The sequence below is a fragment of the Gymnoscopelus braueri genome, assembly GCF_963280865.1.
Source record: "Gymnoscopelus braueri genome assembly, chromosome: 13".
NCBI classification, from domain to species: Eukaryota; Metazoa; Chordata; class Actinopteri; order Myctophiformes; family Myctophidae; genus Gymnoscopelus; species Gymnoscopelus braueri.
In genome coordinates this window covers 7526713-7549401 of record NC_137615.1, presented here as the reverse complement: position 1 = coordinate 7549401, position 22689 = coordinate 7526713, and the positions used below count along the sequence as shown (strand labels likewise).

General features: G+C 43.9%; 1 protein-coding gene across 5 annotated transcripts in view; it reads left to right on the top strand.

The window, feature by feature from the left end:
- The window catches only part of lmtk2 (lemur tyrosine kinase 2), a 94041-nt gene extending 71553 nt beyond the window's left edge, over positions 1 to 22488 (top strand). For 3 of the 5 annotated variants that reach the window (XM_080448458.1, XM_080448456.1, XM_080448454.1), the window contains exons 8-16: positions 3901 to 3985; positions 6557 to 6678; positions 7189 to 7338; positions 7612 to 10488; positions 12241 to 12568; positions 14234 to 14605; positions 16149 to 16281; positions 19793 to 20083; positions 22017 to 22488. In XM_080448458.1, the coding sequence (XP_080304584.1) occupies positions 3901 to 3985; positions 6557 to 6678; positions 7189 to 7338; positions 7612 to 10488; positions 12241 to 12568; positions 14234 to 14605; positions 16149 to 16281; positions 19793 to 20083; positions 22017 to 22045 (4387 nt within the window). In that variant the 3' untranslated portion in view covers positions 22046 to 22488. The remainder of the gene's footprint in view (positions 1 to 3900; positions 3986 to 6556; positions 6679 to 7188; positions 7339 to 7611; positions 10489 to 12240; positions 12569 to 14233; positions 14606 to 16148; positions 16282 to 19792; positions 20084 to 22016) is intronic. The other 2 variants (XM_080448457.1, XM_080448455.1) reach the window with 2 other exon arrangements.
- Positions 22489 to 22689: the final 201 nt, after the last annotated feature.

Below are 22689 nucleotides of genomic sequence, written 5' to 3'. Positions count from 1 at the left end.
AAAGAGTTTGAGCAACACTGATATAGAAACATAATGTTTTTCAGAACACCGTTGAGATTTAGGAGACATGTAGAATCGGCTTCATAGGTATTAATGGGTTAAACATAATACATGTGAACATGTAGCAGACATCTATAAAAGAAGGGGAATGAGGAGCGCTAGGTGGCGGGGGGGGGGGGGGGGGGGGGGTGAGGTAGTGTCTGAATACCTGTGAGTTTTAAGACGTTGGGGATTGGAGAGAGTTGTCTGCGGTCCTGACTGAGAATTGAGAGGTCGGAGGTCATTCCACCGGCTTGGTGGGAGCCAGAAGAAGAGTTCAGGACGCTCGGAGCGATGGCCAGGGTGTCATACTGTAGGGGCTGTAGTGGTTCCCAAATTATTTTGGGGGCGGTCAGGGGGTCCCCAGACGATTAGCTTAATGTGCAACATTGTTTGTTGCTCACTCAACAGTAAACAAACCAACAGACAGTATAAGTGTATACAGGGTATTTGCACATTTTTAAAGGTGACAATTTAATTACTTTTAATAGCAGATATACAAGCTCATAGTGCGGCACAGAGTGCCGTTGTGTGCTATACGAGCTTGTAGATCTGCTACTTTTGAAAAAATCTTGAAAATGTGTGTACATTTTGTAAAAAGACCTGAGGCCGATTAAAAAAATGTTTTCTAAATCCTAAATCCTAACGCTTTAAAAAATATATATATATATTCAAAGATTTGCACAAATTTTCACGATTTTACAAAAATAGCAGATCTACAAGCTCTTGAGCTTGTTTATCTGAGAGCTATTTTTGAATGGCCTAAAGAAATCTAAAAATGACACAGATGCGTTCCATTTTTTTAATAGCCAAAGTATAAAATAATGGTTACAGCTCAAATCTAATATGACACAGATGGGTTAATTTACAAAAAAAACAAACAAAACGTTAAAAGAATATGGAGATAAGAGTTTTTTTTTGCCCCTACTCGACAGCGACGTAATGATAGTGACAGCGCCCACTGGAGGTGGTAAAGGGTAGTGCCCATGCACTTTGACAGCCTTCGCCGTGTTAATTAGATTGACCTTGTAGGGCCAAAAAGATCCTTTTGGAACCCATCATCATCACCGCCGCCGGCCGGCCGGCCGTGTGTTTTGCTGCCGTACTGTAACTGCCAATGAGCTGATATGAGGTTATGGTACAACATGGTCGTTTAAAATATCTCTCCATTTATCTTGCGTAGGTTTCAGTTAGGGGGAGGGAGGGAGGGGGGCGCCTGACACCACTAGTGTCAGCGATGTCCGTGGGGGGGGGGGGTGTGGGGGGGGGTGTTGGTGGTGGTCGGACACACACACACACACACACACACACGCACTCTTGGAACGCGTGCATATGGAATGCCACTGGGGAAACCCGAGTATAACCCCCCCCCCCCCCCCCCCCCCCCCGGCAGCACTGTCTCTGAATGAGCTACCATATGTCTCTGGTCGGCCATTGCTGGGGAAGTAATTATAGTGTTTTACTCAAGTGCTGTACTTAAAAGCGGCACTATGAAACAACCTTTTAACTGATTCACTGCCAATCACGTAGATCTACGCGAACCTATTTAAAGCCGCCACGTGCCAATCGCGTAGATCTACGTGAACACATTTTTTTGTATTTTTTTATATATATATATTTTTTCCAATTTGACCCAAAGACCAAGGAGATATGATTTTTCAAAGATCTAGACTCCTATCCACTTCCTTGTTAACTTAAAACTTAAAAATTCTGTATCTCAGCTCCTGAGTACTTTTTATTTTTTCAATGAAATATCTCTGGCACTGGCTAAAAAAATATGAAAATACCTCTGGCAGTTAATGGGTTAATGGATAACATGTACAAGTAAAAGTACAAAAATTTTGAAAATAGCCGATCTACAAGCTAAAAAAAAAGTTTTACTGTTAATTTTGGTACTTTAACCACGTCAGCCCCTATGTACATTTCGGCCATTTGAAAATAGCAGATCTACAAGAATGGGACATTCTGCTTAATGAGTACTTTTACTTTTGGCACTTTAAGTGCATTTTGATACCAACGCTTTTGTACTTTTACTCAAGTACATTTTGAATAGAGTATGTTAGTACAATATAACTTACGCAATCTGTATGGTAGAGTATGTTAATACTATATAACTTATACAATCTGTATGGTAGAGTATGTTAGTACAATACAATACAATCTGTATGGTAGAGTATGTTAGTACAATATAACTTATACAATCTGTATGGTAGAGTATGTTAATACTATATAACTTATACAATTGGGGTGGTTGTATTTTGTGTCCCTGCTCTTCTATTGAGACATTTAGATCGTGTCAAAGGTCATGTCTCACAGGATCTGACATGAATTTTAACCTGATGGTCAAGAGTCAATGTCTCCCCTGAGCAAGCAGGCCGGGCTCTATCAGCTCAATGGTAAAGTTGTTGGGTTCTGATTCTCTCCTAAGAGAGTTTTAAGTCCAATTTTGAGGTCCTTTTACTTTGCTTGAGTGCCGTATGTTCCGTTTCTATACTATATAAGTACTTAATGCTTATGCTATGTCTCAGAGGCAAATTGTACTTTTTTTTTTACTACGCTGCAATTATTTGAAAACTTTAGTTACAAGTCACTTTTACAAGTCCAATTAAGGAAATTCAAAAATAGCTGGTCTACAAGCTCACATTGTGTCGCGTTTTGAGCTTGTAGATAGGCAATTTGTATTATTTTAACCCATTAAGACCTGGAACTGTGTCATTTTTAGATTTGAGCTAAAAAGCATTATTTTACACTTTGGGCTATTCAAAAATAGCAGATATACAAGCTCATAGCGCGGCACCGAGTGCCGCGCTACGAGCTTGTAGATCTGCTATTTTTGAAAAATCGTGAAAATGTGTGCAAATCTTTGAATATATATATTTTTAAAGCGAACATTTGTAACTCAAATCTTTGCTTCTGGGGGTCCCTGGAACAACATATTTTGATGGGGGTCCGCGGCCAAATACATATAATTTTGGGGGTCCTTGACATGAAAAAGATTGAACACCACTGATATAGAAACATACGTTTTTCAGAAAACTGTTGAGATTTAGGAGACATTTAGAATCGGTTTCAGGTCTCAATGGGTTAAAGATTTTGACAAATTTAGATTTTTTTAAAAATGGAACATTCTGCATCGGTACTTTTACTTTTGAATACAGGACTTTTACGTAGTATTGCTACTTTTACTTCAGTAAGAAATCGTAGTAGTTCTTCTTCCACCACTGCTGATCGTTCTTGGGAAGTCTCAAGATTGTCCCTGCTGCGGCAGCGCCCTCTCCTGGCCAACAGCAGCAACTGCACAGACCAGCAGTCAGTTAGGCCTGTCACAATCTCTGGCTGAAAGTGAAGGTTTCTCTCACTGGACCGACCCGCTGGGCCACAAGTCCCCCTCACACAACCACACTCCTGTAGGGCTGCAGTACCACATGAACTGCCACATGAGGGCAGCAGATTCAATAGGAGCTGGTCCATTGGTGGCCCTGTCTGTCAAATGGACCTGTAAGGGTCCATTTGGTTCCATCTGTACACTCTCAGAGTTATTTGGTTCCATTTGTAAACTCTCAGAGTTACAGACCCATAAGGGTCCATTTGGTTCCATTTGTACACTCTCAGAGTTACAGACCCATAAGGGTCCATTTGGTTCCTAACTATCCATCATTTAGCTGGGGACCCCCCTGGGAACTCCCTGAAGGGACCCCTGGGGGTCCCCGGACCCCACTTTGAGAATCAATGATTTAGGCATTTAGCAGAAGTTCTTAATCCAGTGCGATTTACAGCAGTAAGCAAGGAAAACCACGAGGTAATACATCAAATGCATTAAAAAACGCTAATAATGGCTGATGTTTCATCCCTGTCTCACAGTGACCTGGCCCTGAGGAACTGCTACCTGACAGCAGACCTGACAGTCAAAGTGGGAGACTATGGCATCGGACCCTACAGATACAAAGTAAGATAGAGAGACTTTGTGCTATTTTATATTTTGTTTAACCACTTAACACATTGAGTGCCAGGTTTTTTTTAAAACAGGGTACAGTGCCTGGATTTTTAACCATTTTTGAACCTTTTTCAAGTAGTCACAAAATATTTTCTGTGATCACCGTCCTCACGGTGATCCCCTCATTACACACATAGAGGTCTCGTACAATCGGGGGGAAAAAATGTAAAACATTCGGTAATCCGTTCCATAGTTGCAGCCAGTTGAAAATAGTCAAAAATAGTCAAAAATACGTAGTAAAAAAAAAAGTACACAGGAGCCGAGATACAGGCTTTTGAAGTGGATTAAAGTCTAAATCTTCGAAAAATGATATCTCCTGGTGCTGTGAAGGAAAAAACGGTTATAACCGTTTTTGGCACACCTCGTTTGGATTCTCAAAAATGGTCCGGACCGTTTTTGGCACTCAATGTGTTAAAACAACACTTAAACCCTTATTCTGGGGAAAACTTCTGCAGAAAATAGCCGATCTAGATCGATAATGATGATGATTTCCAACAGGATGTCTGGAAAGCCTGTGCGTTCTTATACGCTTCAATCCGGGGAAAGTGTCCGTGTCATCTTAGATGTTTGCTATGTCTATAGCAACATGCAATTTATTTTAACCCATTATAAGACCTGAGGCCGATTATACGAATGTCTTCTAAATCCCAAAAGTATTCTGGAAAAAAAACGCATGTTTCTGTATCAGTGGTTCTCAAACTTTTTCATGTCAAGGACCCCCTAAAAGGATATGTATTTGGTCGCCGACCCCCATCTCAAAATATGTTGTTCCAGGGACACCCCCCAATTTTTCAAAAATAGCAGATCTACAAGCTCGTAGCGCGGCACTCGGTGCCGCGCTATGAGCTTGTATATCTGCTATTTTTGAATAGCCAAAGTGTAAAATAATGTTTTTTTTTTGCTCAAATCAAAAAGTGACACAGACGCGTTCCAGGTCTTAATGGGTTAAATTCTTTGAATACAAAATGATTAGATTAGGATCTAGAAGGCCTTTTTTTAAAGTCGGCCTCGGGTCTAAATGAGTTAAAAGCTGACTTTGGGATAAAAGTGTTCAGTTTTAAGTTTTTTTTTTATTAATTTTTTTGTCAAGTCATTCCAGTCTCTGACTGCGGCAGATAGAAAAACGAGGTGAGATGAGAACCGTGGTGGATGTCATTTAAAACGACGCCTCTTCTCCCTTGAGATTTCACCCGCTATAGTCTTTGGGATCTGTGTACAGCATATTGTCCTGGAGTCGGCGGGGAACGTAACGTAATACAACCTTTCAAATCAAATGACTTAGCAGAAATAAGACAAATGGTATCCAGTGTGGGACATACAGGTGTTGGACCTTTGAACCCCCGGCCATATTTCACTGTAGAATTAAGACCTTACCAACGCGTAATTTGACACGTCATACTGTATAATACGCCCCAAGGCCAAGTGCACTCACTGCTGTCTGTCTGTCTGCTGCATTCCTCATATAGTGCTGAGCACGTATTCTGGCCTGTGCCAATGTACCGCTCACCAGATATAAGGTCACCAAAGGCTGCTATTTGTGGCACACGTTAGAATATACTGTATGTGTGTATCTGACAAATGGTGAACTTGTGCGTGTGTGTGTGTGTGTGTGTTTGTTTCTGTGACTTGAGTGTCTTGATATGCATTTTTTTATTTCTTCATGTTGTTCCAATGTTAACTCTCTCAGTGCCAAGCCCCGAGTTATCCCGAGTTTTTTCTGAATACCCTCAGTGCCAGAACGAGAAATCCCGAGTTAAAAAAGTTAAAATATTTGGGGGGGGAATGTTCAGAACCCAAGATATCATTATCTGAAGATTTGCAGCTCCATCCACTCCTTGTTTAACTGTATCTCGCTTCCTAAGCACTTTTTTTTTACTTAAAAAATAAAATAATAATTGCTGGCACAGTTCGCAATAATTTTTTTATTTCATTGGCACTGAGAGAGTTAAAGTGTCAGTCTAATGCAGTGGTTCCCAGACTTTTTAGCTCAAGACCCAAAAGAGAAATCAGATGTTTGCCCCGGGACCCAAACTAGTGAAAATAGCAGATCTACAAGCTCGCAGCTCTGCTATTTTCACTACTTCTTAATACAAAAATAATCTAATTTGTTTATTTTTATTTTATTAATGACATTCTTTTTGAAAAATGTTTGCATTTGTTTTCAACTCATGAACATGCGTGATTTTTTTTTGTTGTTGAAATCTTTAGAAAAAGTTTTTAAATTATAATAATTAATGACAAAATCTAGATAACAAAAAAAATAAACGGATATTCACAAAATTACAGATCTACAAGCCTTGTATATCTGCTATTTTTGAATAGCCAAAGTATAAAATATGGTTAAAGTGGTTAAAATGATTGTGACGCTATAGTAACACATTTTGCTGGTGGGACCCCCTGGCACCCCTGTGGTGGTCCCCGGACCCCCACTTTGAGAACCACTGCTATAGTCTGCAAAAGCAGAGCAAACGCCATCCATCCACCTGACTGTGATTAATGTCTCTCCTTTACCTGACTTTTTAGGAAGATTACATCATCACAGAGGACGACGTCTCCGCCCCCTTGCGTTGGTTGGCTCCCGAGCTGGTGGGGGAGCGTCACGGGGGCGTGGTCACCCTGGAGCAGACCAAGCCTGCCAACGTGTGGTGAGTAGAGGCGTGGCTTCCACCTTTAACCCATTAAGACCTGAAGCCGATTCTACAAATGTCTCCTAAATCCCAACAGTATTCTGAAAACACGTATGTTTCTATATCAGCGGTGCTCAAATCGGAGCGATCGCGCATCGAGAATGACTCGTTTTGCCCACTGTACAAAGTTAAGGAGATACAGAGGTTTCTTTAGCAAGGCAAACCCCCAAATTAATTTGTATTTGGCCGCGGCGGACCCCCATCTGAAAATATGTTGTGCCACGGTGGACCCCTCACACAAGATTTGTGTTGTTACAATTTTTCAAAAATGCAGAAAAATAAATAAATACAAGTTTAAAGTGGCTAAAATGATTTTGATGCCGACTCATTTTGCTGGGGACCCCCTGGAACCCACTCTAGGTACCCCTGTGTGGGGGGGGGGGTTCTCCGGACCACACTTTGTTGTGAAAAGCACTGCAGTAGATGATGGTGACTGTGATTTGGTGTTGCCTGTGTTTTGCTCCGCAGGGCTCTGGGTGTGACCCTGTGGGAACTGTTTGAGAACGCAGCCCAGCCGTACACCCACCTGTCTGACCGCGAGGTGCTCAACCATGTGATCAGAGAGCAGCAGATCAAGCCCTTCAAACCGCAGCTGGAGCTGCCCTACTCCGACCGATGGTGAGGAGAGAACTGCACTACCCAGAATGCACTGCAAATTAACGTCTGATAGAGTTGCATCCCCGACTTTAGAGTGACAAGCGGTTGGAATTTTAGGCGTTACGTTTAGTTTGACTCGGTTCCACAGATAGATATTGTGAAAATAGCCGAACTACAAGCGAGGAGTTGTAAGCTTGTAAATCGGCTATTTTCCCAATGTTTGCATCTTCCTTACGTAATTGTTTTAAATGCAGGTACGTTGTTTTAAACGCACGTCCATCGTTTTAAATGCAGGTACGAGGTGCTGCAGTTCTGCTGGCTGTCCGCGGACAAGCGGGCCACGGCCGAGGAGGTCCACCGCCTGCTCACCTACCTGCGCATGCAGGGCCAGAAGGACATCGAGGAGGACTTCGAGCAGCGCTGGGACGCCCTCAAGCCCAACCCGGCCGCCCGGCAGACCGTCAGCCACTCCTCCTACCCCATCCTGGAGCAGTTCGCCGAGGACGCCCTGAGGCAGGAGATCGACGAGGTGCTGACCGTCACCGAGACCAGCCGGGGCCTCAGCTTCGAGTACGTGTGGGAGGCGGCCAAGCACGACCACTACGACGGCAGCCACCACGGCGGAGGAGGAGGAGGAGGCGGCGGCGGCGGGCGCCCGGGCATGGACACCACGTTGAACTACCACAGCATGTTCTTCCCGGCTTCCAGCGAGGACATCCAGGCCCATTTCCCGGACCCCGCTACCGGCGCGGCCAGAATAGAAACCGGCGGTGGTGGTGGCGCGCCTTCGGGGATGATACCCGGGGTCTTGCCCGTGTTCGACGCACAAAAGCCCGGCGGCGGGAGCGAGTATTACATCCAGCTGGAGGAACAAGGGGAAAGCGCGGCCGGGGCAAACGGTAACAGAAGGTTGCCCGACGTGGACACGTTGTCGGGCAGGCAAGAGTTCGTCGTCCTCCAAGACGTCCGTCTGGACGAGTCGAGCACCGACGCGGACTTCTTCCACCAGAGTATCGACTCGAAGGATTCGTACTTACCGGACAGCCACGTCTGGTCCTCTCTGGAGAACGACAGTCCCTACCACACCAACATCTTCACCGAGGGCGAGTCCAAACCGGAGGAGGAGTCTCCCTCCTGGAGAAGAGGATTTATGGAGCTTCCGGAACGCAACGGAAACCCCTTTCACAAAGGCAACTCCTCCTCCTTAGCCCCTTTGGCCCAGGAGGTCAACACGGATGATATTTTGGGGGATTCTTTTTTAGGGGTACGTCCGGGTGCGCCTCGTCTGCAGGATTATCCGGAGAAGGAGGCGGCGGAGAACGCAGACGTGACGGGGCTTCTGAGTAGCGACAAATTAGCGGGGAACTTTGTGTTCCTCACGGAGCAGAGCCTGATGAAAGAGCACTCTAGTTTATCAGGGAAAAGCCCGAGTCCACAACAGAATTTCCTTTCGCCGGGGATGGCTCACATGCCCGAGGAAAGCTTCAGAATGAGCTCTTGGGACAATCTGGAGTCCTTGAACAGCTTCAGCGTACCGGAATCCCATCTAAAACCCGTAGCAATTAGCACGTCCCCGACACAAGACTCGTTAGACTTGCCAAGTCCCAGTTCGGGGGATTTCTATCAGCCCCTCGTAGAAAACCAAACACTGGTGCCTTCCATCACGGTCATCACAGAAGACGTCTCGAGCAACCAGCTGCCAGATAAGAACAGTTCTTACGCCGATGACTTTGCGCCGTTGCACTCCTCCGATACGGGGATCGACTCCGCGTTCGACTCGATCTCTGAGAGAACCGAGGTCCCCGTTCTCCTCCTGACCGACGGTCACCCGTCGTCCCCTGTGCTCTCTGAAAGTGCCATGACAGACTCTTTGTGCACAGATGCCAAAATCCCCAGCCTTGAAGACGACCTCGGAGCCTCGCGGGACGGCGTTCTTCCGCCCGCGGGAATCAAGGATCCGGGCGATTTAAAAGTCCCCGCGTCGCCTCCCGACAACGGCCACAGCGAAGGCCTGACGAGCGACGATCTGCCGAGCGACTTCATCGACGACGCGGAGGACGACGCGACGCTGCGGCTCGAACCCGCTCTGTCCGATCACGAGGAGGAGGAGACCTCCGGGGAGGAGGAGGACGACGACGGCGAACTTCCTCCCGTCGGGTCTTCTTCTCTGCTGGTCTCGGGGCCGTCCATGGACCAGATCAGCCAGGACAGCCTCCTGGAGGACAGCAACTCCACCACCGCGCCCACCGCCGACGACTCGGCCGAGACGCCGGACTCCGTGGACTCCCTGGACATCCACAGGCTGGGGTTACAAGCGGGCGACGAGTCGACCACGACCCCGGTAGTAGCTCCTCACAAACTCCAGCCTCCGGGCAAGACAGCGGACAGCGGCTACGAGACGGAGAACCTGGAGTCTCCCGAGTGGAACTCTCAACCTGCCGCCATCGTCAGAGACCGTTCCCCGGAAGAGAACGGCGTGAGCTTCGCGGAGGAGCCGAAAGAACCCGCCGACAACGTCGCCACAGCGCTGGCTCCGCCGGAAATCGTGATCTCCGAGGTAGAGAACGAGCTCCTAATCTCTGAGGCGGAGAATGTAGCGGAGAATGTACCGGAGGCTGAATTGGAGAATGTACCGGAGGCTGAATTAGAGAATGTACCGGAGGCTGAATTAGAGAATGTACCGGAGGCTGAGAACGAGGAGAACGGTGGAGACCAGCCGGCGGCTCCGGCGGCGGCGGGCGAGGAACCCTTCATGGGCGGAAACTACAGAGACTCGGCGTACTTCTCAGACAACGAATCCGAACCCGAGAAGAAGCCCGACGAGACGAACGCAAACGCCTCGGGTTCCTTCGAGGGCTCGTGGTCGGGCAACTCGACCGACGAGGTCGGCGGCGGGTCCGGCGGCGGTCCAACGGTTCAGGTGGCGTCGTCGTCGTCGTCGTCGTCGTCGTCTTCCAGCACTCTGGACGTAGATCTGGATCCCTCGGGCGCTGCCGAGCGGGAACCTCGGATGGCGGCCGAACCTCTGGCCGACGCAGCGGAGACGGACGTTCCTCACGACGGGAGCGTTTTGCCACGGCTGGTTTCGACCGCCGACCACAACGGCGAGAAGGAGCAGCCGGACGTGTGTGACGAAGAAGCAGACAAACTGGACTTCTACCCTGACTTCAGGTAGGGATGGTAACTACTAACTATTAACTGGTATTTACTATTAACCCATTAAGACCTGAGGCCGATTCAAATTTTTTTTTCTAAATCCTAAATTTTTTTTGAAAAAAAAATGTTATATATTTTTTCACGATTTTTCAAAAATAGCAGATCTACAAGCTCATGGCGCGGCACTCGGTGCCGCGCCATGAGCTTGTATATCTGCTATTTTTGAATAGCCAAAGAAATCTTAAGTGACACATATGCGTTCCAGGTCTTAATGGGTTAACCACGATTTTAAAACCTCACTAATAATTAACTGTAGAGGCTCAGTATATATACCGTAAATTTCGGACTATAAGCCGCGACTTTTTTTCCCATTTTTCGACCCTGCGGCTTATATAACGGTGCGGCTTATCTATGGATTTTTACAGCTAACGGCCACTAGGCGACCTCCTAAATCTGTGGATTTTACACCCGCGGCTTATAGATGGGTTTCCTGTTTGTAAACATGAGAGGATGATGCGCGCGCAGTGGCGGGATGAGCCTGTAGAGGGCGCTATTACCCGCAGCAGCTCTGGCCATTATACATTCAGAAAATAAATGGTCTTCACCAGGTTTAATGAAAGTAGATTAAATGATGCAGTTTGTAATATCTTCTTTACTCAATAAAAATGATTTGTCGAAAGTTGGATCTGTTTGTACATAATAGCAGCATTATGCCTATTATGCCTATAATAGCAGCATTATGCCTATTATGCCTATAATAGCAGCATTATGCCTATCTAAATCCCGAAAATAACGAGAGAGTGAATGGCGCTTCCGGTTCGTTCTCCCCCGCGCATGCGCAGATTGCGCACTCTGCTCTGTGATGACGTCGCGCGGAAACCCATCTATAGTCCAGTGCGGCTTATATATGTACAAATCATTCAATTTAGCTGCTGCGGCTTATATTCAGGTGCGGCTTATGGTGCGAAAATTACGGTATATATAGTTGAAGAGCCTTGTAGACGAAGGGCCTGCAGCCTACACAATGTTTAAAGATCTCCAAAGAGATTTACTTCAACTTATTTTTTATTGTATGTATTATTTGGCTAGTACTGTATTATTTGTGTTCTCAAAGGCAGCAAAAAAAATCCAACAAAGAAATACAATTAACACATTGGCTGCCAAAGACGCAGATCTGCGTTCGAAAAAAAATTGTTGTTGTTATTTTTTATTTTTTTTGACCCAAAGACCAAGGAGATATGATTTATCAAAGATTTAAACTCCTATCCACTTCCTTGTTAACCCTTTAAGACCTGAGGCGATTCTTTAAAAAAAAACGTTTTTTGAAAAAAAATCGAAAACATTTTTTTTCAAGATTTTTCAAAAATAGCAGATCTACAAGTTCATAGCGCGGCACTCGGTGCCGCGCTATGAGCTTGTATATCTGCTATTTTTGAATAGCCAAAGACATCTTAAGTGACACAGATGCGTTCCAGGTATCAATGGGTTAACTTAAAACTTAAAAAATCTGTATCTCGGCTCCTGAGTACTTTTTTTTTCAATGAAAAATCTCTGGCAGTCAACAGCTAAAAATCTGAAGTAATTGGCAGCCAATGTGTTAAGCCTCTAATTTGCAAATCGTCTCTGTCGGGTGGAAACCTCATAATGTCCAAAATTTTCACTTTTCAGGATTCAAATTCAAAAATGGCAAAAGCAGCAGATCTACAAGCTCAAAATGCGAGCGCCCTCTAGTGTAATCAATAAAAACATGATTTTTTCGTGACACAGCCCTACCTCCAACTCCAGGTCCTACTCGGAGCAGTCAGAGCCTGGTGCACCGTCATCATCATCATCAGAGGACATCGTGGTGGAAACGACCTCCTCACCTCCAGCACCTCCTCCTCCTCCACCTCCTCCTCCTCCTCCTCCACCTCCTACTACCTCAGCAGCACAGCTACCGCCGCCGTTAGCAGAGAGTGGCGGCGGCAACACGCTTCACGCCAAGCTAACCAGGACCTACGCTAACGGCAGCGACGGGCCCAAGATCAGGGAGCCCGACGTGGAAGGACGCTACCTGGGGAGGCGGGACGCGGCCTCCTCCGGCCTGGACGCACAGGTAGAGGCCTGTCTTGATTGATTGATTGATTGAACATTTTATTAGGCAAAAGAATGTAAAACAACACAGTTACATTTATAATACTTTTGTCTTAACCCATTAAGACCTGAAGGCGATTCTACATGTCTCCTAAATCCCAACAGTTTTCTGAAAAACCTATGTTTCTATGTCAGTGGTGCTCAATCTTTTTCATGTCAAGGACCCCCAAAATGATATGTATTTGGCCGCGGACCCCCATCAAAATATTTTGTTCCAGGGACCCCCAGAAGCAAAGATTTGAGTTAAAAATGTTCGCCTTAAAAATATATATATTCAAAGATTTGCACACATTTTCACGATTTTTCAAAAATAGCAGATATACAAGCTCGTAGCGCGGCACTCGGTGCCGCGCTATGAGCTTGTATATCTGCTATTTTTGAATAGCCCAAAGTGTAAAATAATGCTTTTTAGCTCAAATCTAAAAATGACACAGTTCCAGGTCTTAATGGGTTAAAGGTCCGACCAAAAAAGTCCTTGCGGACTTGTTTCCGTTGGGGTCCTTGGTATTAATTTCATAGACATATATAGTAGCAACCAAACAGTTCAAATATCAACATAAAAATACAGAGAAAAAATTCCACTATGTACAAAAAAATAAAAATAAAAGCATGAAAAAATGGAATATATACAAAAAAGGGGAGGGGGGTCGTCTGTCTACCGGGAAACTGGTACTACCTCCTCTTATGGCCTCCAGAAAGATTAGTTTTTAGGACTGTTTTAAATGAGCCCAGCGAACTGCATTTTTTGAGGGATGGGGTTAGACTATTCCATACCGTGGTGGCCGTGCTGTAGAAGGAGAATTTGCCCATGTTTGTTTTATGGGTGGGTGGTACCAGATTGTTGTTTACGCTCCCTCTAGTTTCGTGACTATGGGTGTCACTAACTTTTTGGAGGTATTTAGACAGATATGCGGGTATAGGGGCCATTTCGGGCAAATCTGCATTTACCATTATGTCACCACTATTTACATAAACGGTTAAACGTCTCTGTTGAAAAAATGGCAAATCTAAATTTTACGTTTTTCAGAAAACTTCAGAATCGGCCTCAGGTCTCAGGTCTTTGTATACTTAAGTTATGTGTCATATCTGAGTGCAATTCTTCATTACGAAGCCTTAAAAGACAAACAGAAATGTCATTTCTATTTAGAAAATTACACGTCACGTTTATTGTGGCAAAAAATAATTGCGATTAACGATATTATCGCGATAATCAAAACATGCTTAAAACTTAAAATGCCACTTTTCTTAACCACTTGAACCCAAAGCATCCCTGTTCTGGGGGGAATTTTCGGCAGAAATAGCCGATCTACAAGCTCACAGCGTTGCAACACAACGCGTTGTTGTGAGCTTGTATATCGGCTATTTTGGCGAATCGATTTGTGTGTAGAGTGAAATAAGTGTACCAAATGCAGTCTTTACAGGTCTGTTTTCATCAAGTATAGAGGGTTTAAGTAGTACTGAATTTGCAGCTCAACAAAAGCTACTTCATCCTATAATGTATGACGGTGGAAAATGTCATGATAAATAAAAATCTCTAGCGATACAATCATTATGAGCGTTTTCTTTAATCACGATAAAACGCTAATAACGATTATCGTCCCCCATCCCCTTACGCGACACACGACAGCCCTACGGACAGGAGGACGGCATGGACGCGGACGAAGAGGACGAGAACAGCGACGACTCGGACGACGACATGCGTCACTACCGCGTCCACAGCTCCAGCTCGGAGAGCGAGGAGGACGACGACACCGTCCACCCCGTGCCCCTCGTCGTGTCCGACGACACGGCCGCCAGGAACCTGAAGAGCCTGCTGAAGACCCCCCCACCCAACACCGGCCTGCCGGACGTCACAGAGGAGTCCCCCGCTGCTCTGTCGTCGTCGTCGTCCCCTCCAGCGGCGGGATGCAACGACAGCAACGCTGCTGCTGCCGCTGACAACAACTCTAGGAGAGCCGTGTCCTTCTTTGATGATGTCACCGTCTACCTGTTTGACCAGGTACAAACGACTGTATTTTTTTAAGCCATCGACTAAAGCTATGATGTAAAATGTTCGTCGACTACCTTTTTTCACTGACGAAAACCAGATAAAAATAAAATGAAAACTAAGCTATGATGACTAAAACTAAGACTAAATATATTGACAATTTCGTCAACAAATTAAAACTAGACTAAAATGTTAGTGAGGGACTAATTTTATGTTTGGTTGTACTCGGGTGTTGTGCTCTGAAAATAGCAGATCTACAAGCGCACGTAGATCGGCTATTTTCAGCACGCAACCAATTGTAAACTCAGCCATTACGACGCCATCAAGGCACCGCCAACATACATTTTAGTCGACTAAATCAACTGTAGATTTAGTCGACTAAAATCTTATGATATTTAGTCGACTAAAACTAGACAAAAACTAAAACATTTCAGAGGACTGAAATATGATTAAAACTAAATGGAATTTTATTCAAAAGACTATGACTAAAACAACATTTGTTGTCAAAATCAACACTGTTTTAAGCTCTCTGTTTGGAGCTTGAACTGTTGATTATTGTCTTACGGATTATTCTGTCGGTTAGTTTTTTTTTTCTATTAGGCTTCAATCAATCAAGAAGAAAATCTTTGATACAATCAGTGTTTTAAATTATTTTTTTTCTCTAATTCTAATTATTATTATCTTTAATATGTGTTAAATAGCTCTACATTCTGATAGTAATCATTGTTATAGAGTGTTTGTTCAGTAACAGTGGTCTCCCTGTCTCTCCAGCATCTCCTCATTTCTTTGTTTGATCACTTACAATTTCTATTGTGTCTATCCTGTATGAGTTCTCTCTCCTGATTGGATAAAATTGGTATTATGTATTTCTGTTTGCTAAATAGCTGGAGAGACAGGGAGGGACCCCTGTTAATGAACTAACACTCTATAGCGATGATTACTATCAGAATGTAGTAATCATTGCTACAGTATAGACACTATTTGAACAAAATCAAATGTCACTTGAAGCACCATTAACTAAACACTGATTGTGTTGATATGTAGGGCTAACATTTTCACATCACACGCAGTGTTGATTTCGTCGACTAAAACTATGACGAAAAATGTTCGTCGACTACCCTTTTTCACTCACCAAAATAAAATATAAATATAAACTAAACTACGATGACTAAAACGAAGAATAAAAACTATTCTAGACTAAAATGTTAGGGAGGGGCTAGAGGAGAAAAGATCAAGTCATTTTATGTTCGATTGTGCTCGGGTGTTGCGCTCTGAAAATAGCAGATCTACAAGCTCACAACGCGCCGCGGCGCGTTGTGAGCTTGTAGATCGGCTATTTTCAGCATGCAACCAAGTGTAAAATCAGCCATTACGACGCCATCAAGGCACCGCCAACATACATTTTAGTCGACTAAATCAACTGCAGATTTAGTCGACTATAATCCTATGATATTCAGTCGACTAAAACTAGACTAACCGTAAAACATTTCAGGTGATTCAAAAGACTATTGACTAAAACTGAATCAAAATGTGCTGTCAAAATCACCATTTACAGGAGACCCCCACCAAGGAGCTGGGAGAAGAGCACAGCAGCGCCTCCAACAGCCAGGTGTCAGAGTTCAGCCCTGTGCCCACTGCCGCCTACCTGAGCAGGTTCCACAACTCTGAGAGCTCCACCGACGAAGAAGGTAGTTACCTCTGCGCATAATGTATCTGCAGTAGGGCATTCACAACTAACTAATTTAAAAAAAAATTACAAAAAAGATTTTTTTTGGGGGCGGGTATTGTTTTAATGCCATCCTACTACTATATTACTATTATTATTATCCTCCTGCCCTTATTTTTATGGCGTTTTAAGGGAAGCACGCTTCTGGCACAGCAGCACAGCACCACAGCAGCGTCTCCAAGGATCCCCATTGCCCAATAATAGGCTTTTATTGGGCATACTTTTGACCCCCTTTTGATAAAAAATAAAGTCAGGAGGATAATAATAATAGTAAGACAGGCCATTACTATGGCATTACATTTTTTTTTCTTCAACTATTCAACTAGTACCAACAAAGTCGACTAGTGGTTATACTAGTCGACTAGTCGACTAGTTGGTGAAAGCCCTAATCTGCAGCCCCACCAGCCTAACGTGGCTGTGCTAGAGACACATTAGACCAGTGGTTCTCAACCAGTGGTCCGGGGACCACCAGTGGTCCTTGAGGGAGTTCCAGGGGGTCCTCAGCTAAATGATGGATAGGAACCAAATGGACCCTTATGGGTCTGTAACTCTGAGAGTGTACATTTGGTTCCTTTTGTACACTCTCAGTTACATTAACATAGATTTTGTGATATAAATTGGGGTCCCAGAGATAGAAATGGCATTTAATGGGGGTCTGTAGCCTAAATGCATGTCAAACTGGGGGTCCTTGAAATTAAAATGGTTGAAAATCACTGCTAGAGCCGTTAAAAATCTTCTCTTATGCAATTCCAGCCGACAGATTCGTCGCACTGGGTGGCAGAATCACTCCGGAAGTTCAGGGAAATAACATTGGGGAATATGAGAGCCAGCTGGACAGCTTATGAACAAACACTATTTCTGAGCGATGGAGACCTTTATAAAATACTCTGTTTTTCAACTATTCGACTAGTACCAACAAAGTCGACTAGTGGTTATACTAGTCGACTAGTTGATGAAAGCCCTAATCTGCAGCCCCACCAGCCTAACGTGGCTGTACTAGAAACCCATTAGAGCAGTGGTTCTCAACCAGTGGTCCGGGGACCACCAGTGGTCCTTGATGGAGTTCCAGTGGGTCCCCAGCTAAATGATGGATAGGAACCAAATGGACCCTTATGGGTCTGTAACTCTGAGAGTGTACAAATGTACCTTTTGTACACTCTCAGAGTTACATTAACATAGATTTTGTGATATAAATTGGGGTCCCAGAGATAGAAATGGCATTAAATGGGGGTCTGTAGCCTAAATGCATGTCAAACTGGGGGTCCTTGAAATTAAAATGGTTGAAAATCACTGCTAGAGCCGTTAAAAATCTTCTCTTATCGGGGGTCCCTGGCATATCTTTTCAAATGGGTGTCCCTGGGCTAATGTGTGTCAATTTGGGGGTCCTTGACAGCAAAAAAAGGTTGAAAACCACTGCATTAGACAATTTTTTGTCATTTTTGATGACATACTGTATGTATCAAAAACGCCACTGTGTCCTGATTTTCAAACTTTTAATTTAGTTCAACGTATATGTATTTTATATTAACTTTTTTGCTATATATTGAAGTTTAATACATTATACTTAATTTAAATGTATTTGTATTTTTTTAGCAGGGATGTCAAAATTAGTGCATTAACTTGGTTTGATTAATTTGTGAAATGAATGCATTAAAAAAAAAGGTCATCTATTTTAACCGACTTCTCATATCAGGTACGGTTCTTCAAGCAGGTGAGTTTGTTTGTGACAGAGCCACTCCGTTCCCACAACAACGTACATTAGAGAAATGGGCATGTTTGGGGCATAATTACAAATACTGAATTCTGATTAAAATCTTTAATCTTTTGACAGCCCTAATTTGTATTTAATTGTTTGCATTTATACGTTAAATGTTTTCAAATAGAACCTTTTAATCAAATCTAATCTCGGGGCGGCGCCGATAGCCAAGTGGTACCACATAGGCTCTGATGAGAGTGACAGCGAGTCACCCGGTTCGATTCCCGGGCCGGGGCGGACCTTTGCTGCATGCCATCGCTCCCCGACTCTCTCTCTCTCCCTGTTCACTGTCTCTGTTTCTCAAATTAATTCTAAGATTTTGCCCTTTTTTTTTTACAAAAACGGTCAAGATGTCAGTAATCGGTGGTCTAGGACTCTCCAAAATCAAGGAATTCATTTTAAAAGGAAGAGACGCCGACGTAATTTTCTCTGTCCTGCAATTCCAGCCGACAGATTCGTCGCACTGGGTGGCAGAATCACTCCGGAAGTTCAGGGAAATAACATTGGGGAATATGAGAGCCGGCTGAACAGCTTATGAACAAACACTATTTCTGAGCGATTGAGACCTTTATAAAATACTCTGCTCAGGAAAATAAAAGAAGACATATCACACATTGTTTTCTGCAGTGTTGCTTTTCGATGTGTACACCGTATAATTTTATAGAGGTATCTAAGTTTGAGAACCGCTGATCTAAAGAGCACAAAGTATGTTTCTGAAACAGCCAAAGTATCGCCAGACTGTCCCTCATTTCCTGTCTGGCAGCCAAATCTCGCGATACCTCCGAGACAGAAACGATACCTGCCGCTGTTTTAAGATGCCTCAATAAAATGTCGTGCTGTGCACATCGAAAAGCAAGTGATCAGAAAAAAAAACAACCTGTGATAATTTTTTATATCCCTGAACCGATTTATATGACAAAAGGGTCCCAATCGTTCAGAAATACTGTTTGTTCATGAGCTGGTCCAGCCACCGGCTCCATCCACTGCAATGTAATTCATCCAACTTCCGGTGCGAGGTTTTCCACCCATGAGTGTCATGGCACAATCCCAGTGGTGGAAAAAGTACTCAGATATTTTACTTAAGTAAAAGTAGCAATACCACAATATAAAACTACTCTGTTACAAGTAAAAGGCCTGTGTTCAAAATGTTACTTGAGTAAAAGTACAAAAGTATTGGCATCAAAATGTACTTAAAGTACCAAAAGTAAAAGTACTAAATATTTGAAAATAGCCGATCTACAAGCTCACAACGCGTCGCGGTGCGACGCGTTGTGAGCTTGTAGATCTGCTATTTTCAAATAGCCTAGGTATAAAATAGGGCTAAAGTGGTTAATGTATGTTTTGTGATATCATAATTTATATCTGAAAAGTAACTAGTAACTAAAGTTTTCAAATAATTGTAGTGGAGTAAAAGTACAATATTTGCCTCTGAGATGTAGTGGAGTAGAAGTAAAAGTATTGGAAATTGGAAATACTCAAGTAAAGTACAAATACCTCAAAATTGTACTTAAGTACAGTACTTGAGTAAATGTACTTAGTTACTTTCCACCACTGCACAATCCCCGGCGTCCAGCACGACTTTTCCTTTCAAAAGGTTCCTTGTCCAAAAATCGGGATCGGACCAAAAACAATCCGTCTTTGGGTGTTCAGGTCTCCTGGTCTGTAGTGTGTTTTTTTTTCTCATCGGACTCATTGCTTTGAAACCCCTCCCCCACAGGCGGCGGTTTCGAGTGGGACGACGACTTCTCCTCGCCCGACCCCTCCTTCCTGTCCAAGGCCGCTGACCTGCCGGCGTCCAAGGGGGTCATGGGGTCGTCGTCGTCGCCCGCCTCCTCCTCCTCGCGCTTCTTCTCCCCTCCCCCCTCCTCCGCTACCGGCGGCGGCGGCCGCGTCCCGGAGCCCAGCTGGTCCAGCGCCTCCTCCAACTACTCCCGCTTCTCCATCTCTCCTGCCAACCTCGCCTCCTTCTCCATGACTCACCTCACTGACTCTGACATCGAACAAGGTGGTAAGTGGAGGAGACGCTTCGCACGCAGCCTTAAGGTCACTTTATTATATTTGGGTTTGAATTTGTTTTGGTTTCCATACTTTTGGTCACGATTCGATTCAAAATCGATTCTCGATACAGTGTTGATTTCGTCGACTAAAACTATGACGAAAAATGTTCGTCGACTAGGGCTTTCACCAACTAGTCGACTAGTATAACCACTAGTCGACTTTGTTGGTACTAGTCGAATAGTTGAAATTTGTAATTTGTAAAATGTTGTAATTTGTTTTAATGCCATAGTAATGGCCCATCTTACTATTATTATTATCCTCCTGACTTTATTTTGTATCAAAAGGGGGTCAAAAGTATGCAATAAAAGCCTATTATTGGGCAATGGGGATCCTTTGGAGACGTTGCTGTGGTGCTGTGCTGCTGTGCCAGAAGCGCTTCCCTTAAAACGCCATAAAAATAAGGGCAGGAGGATAATAATAATAGTAATATAGTAGTAGGATGGCATTAAAACAATGCCCCCCCCCCCAACGTACTTTTTTTTTTAATGTAAATTTCGACTGGTCGACTACTACTTGGTCAAATGAGTCGACTAGTAAAAATCATTAGTTGTGAATGCCCTATCGTCGACTACCTTTTTTCATCGTCAAAAACTAAATAAAAGCTAAACTATGATGACTAAAACTAAGACTAAATATATTGACAGTTTCAACATACAAACAAACAAATATACAACAAATAAAAAAAACTCGACTAAAATGTTAGGGAGGGACTAGTGGAGAAGAGATCCAGCCGAGCTAAAAGTCAAGTCATTTTAAACGTCAGTCACTCTGTATACTTGCACCTAAATAACAAAAGGCTTAAAATGTCCGCGTTGCTCCAGCGTTGATCTCTTCTGCATCTGTTGTCCCTGCTGCCCCTGTGACGCACCGGACTGGCCGTTTTAAGGCTGAGGCGCACCGGTTAGAATCCCTTTGTTCTCAAGTCATTTTATGTTTGGGTGCGCTCTGAAAATAGCAGATCTACAAGCTCACAACGCGTCGCAGTGAGCTCGGCTATTTTCAGCATGCCAACCAAGTGTAAAATCGGCCATTACGACGCCATCAAGGCACCGCCAACACACAATATAGTCTACTAAATCAACTGTAGATTTAGTCGACTATTAGAGTACAGAAGTCCTGACGTCACTCGTTCATCCCCTGGTTCGTAAAGTAATTTCTCTATGGAGAATAACATCTTAGAATCGTCTCTTAAAAGAATTGTGGTCCAAAAATAAACAATCTGTCTCAGCGATATTATCAGGGAGGAGGTTCTGTGTCGTTTACGATAGTCAGTCACTTATATTTGATACAGTCTGTTTCTGGCGAAAATGTGACTAATTCGGCGGAAGTAACATTATCGTTTTCTCACCGTCAGTTGATGCTTCATATCCATAAGAGTCAATCCGCCGGGATCATTTGTTTATTTTTGGAACACAGTTCTTATTTGACGCCATATTAACCCATTAATACCTGGAACGCATCTGTGTCACTTTAGATGTCTTTGGCTATTCAAAAATAGCAGATATACAAGCTCATAGCGCGGCACCGAGTGCCGCGCTATGAACTTGTAGATCTGCTATTTTTGAAAAATCGTGAAAAAAATATTTTTTAGATTTTTTTCCAAAAACTGTTAGGATTTAGATTTTTTTTAAAGAATCGCCTCAGGTCTTAAAGGGTTAAACACGTCGATGGGGATTCAGAGCGGGGGTGGAAAACCGCGAACCAGGTAGGATGTGTAAATGACGTCAGACTTCGGTGCTCTATAATCTTATGATAAAAACTAAAACATTTCAGATGACTAAAATGTGACTAAAACCAAATGGAATTTGATGTCAAAATCAACACTGGATGTGTACAGTATTCGTTCTAACCGTCTTGTTTCTTTCTCTTGTTGTCTACTTCAGGAAGCAGCGAGGACGGAGAGAAGGACTAAGTCCCTCAATTCAATAAATAAATCAATAGAGGAAACTGTTCTCTGTTTAACGGACACACACCCCCTCCTCCTCCTTCCCCCCCCGCGCTGCGCTGGCACTTTTTTTTATCAGGACGGTGTGGTGTGACGGGAGAGCTGTGAACAAAAAGGCAGAATATGACGGGATATGACGGTCATTATGGATGCTTCTTCTCTCAGGCACAACTGCCGTTTTCCTTTCACTCGCGGAAGCAAGCGGCCGTGAGGTCGAAGATTCTCCCCTCCTCCGCCTCCTCCTCCTCCTCAAAAACTCCTCATTCTGGAGTGGTTTTCCAACCCAGTGCAATTCTACAGGAGGAACGACTTCAAAACGGACCCTGGCTTCTTAACCCATTAAGACCTGAGGCCGCTTCTAAACATTTTCTAAATCCTAAAAGTTTTTCGGAAAAAAATGTAAAAAAATAATTTTCACGATTTTTCAAAAATAGCAGATCTACAAGCTCGTAGCGCGGCACTCGGTGCCGCGCTATGAGCTTGTATATCTGCTATTTTTGAATAGCCTAAAGAAATCTAAAAGTGACACAGATGCGTTCCAGGTATTAATGGGTTAAGATTCGCTTTAACCACTAAAAACCCCTTCATACTTATATGCTATACAGTTGTGG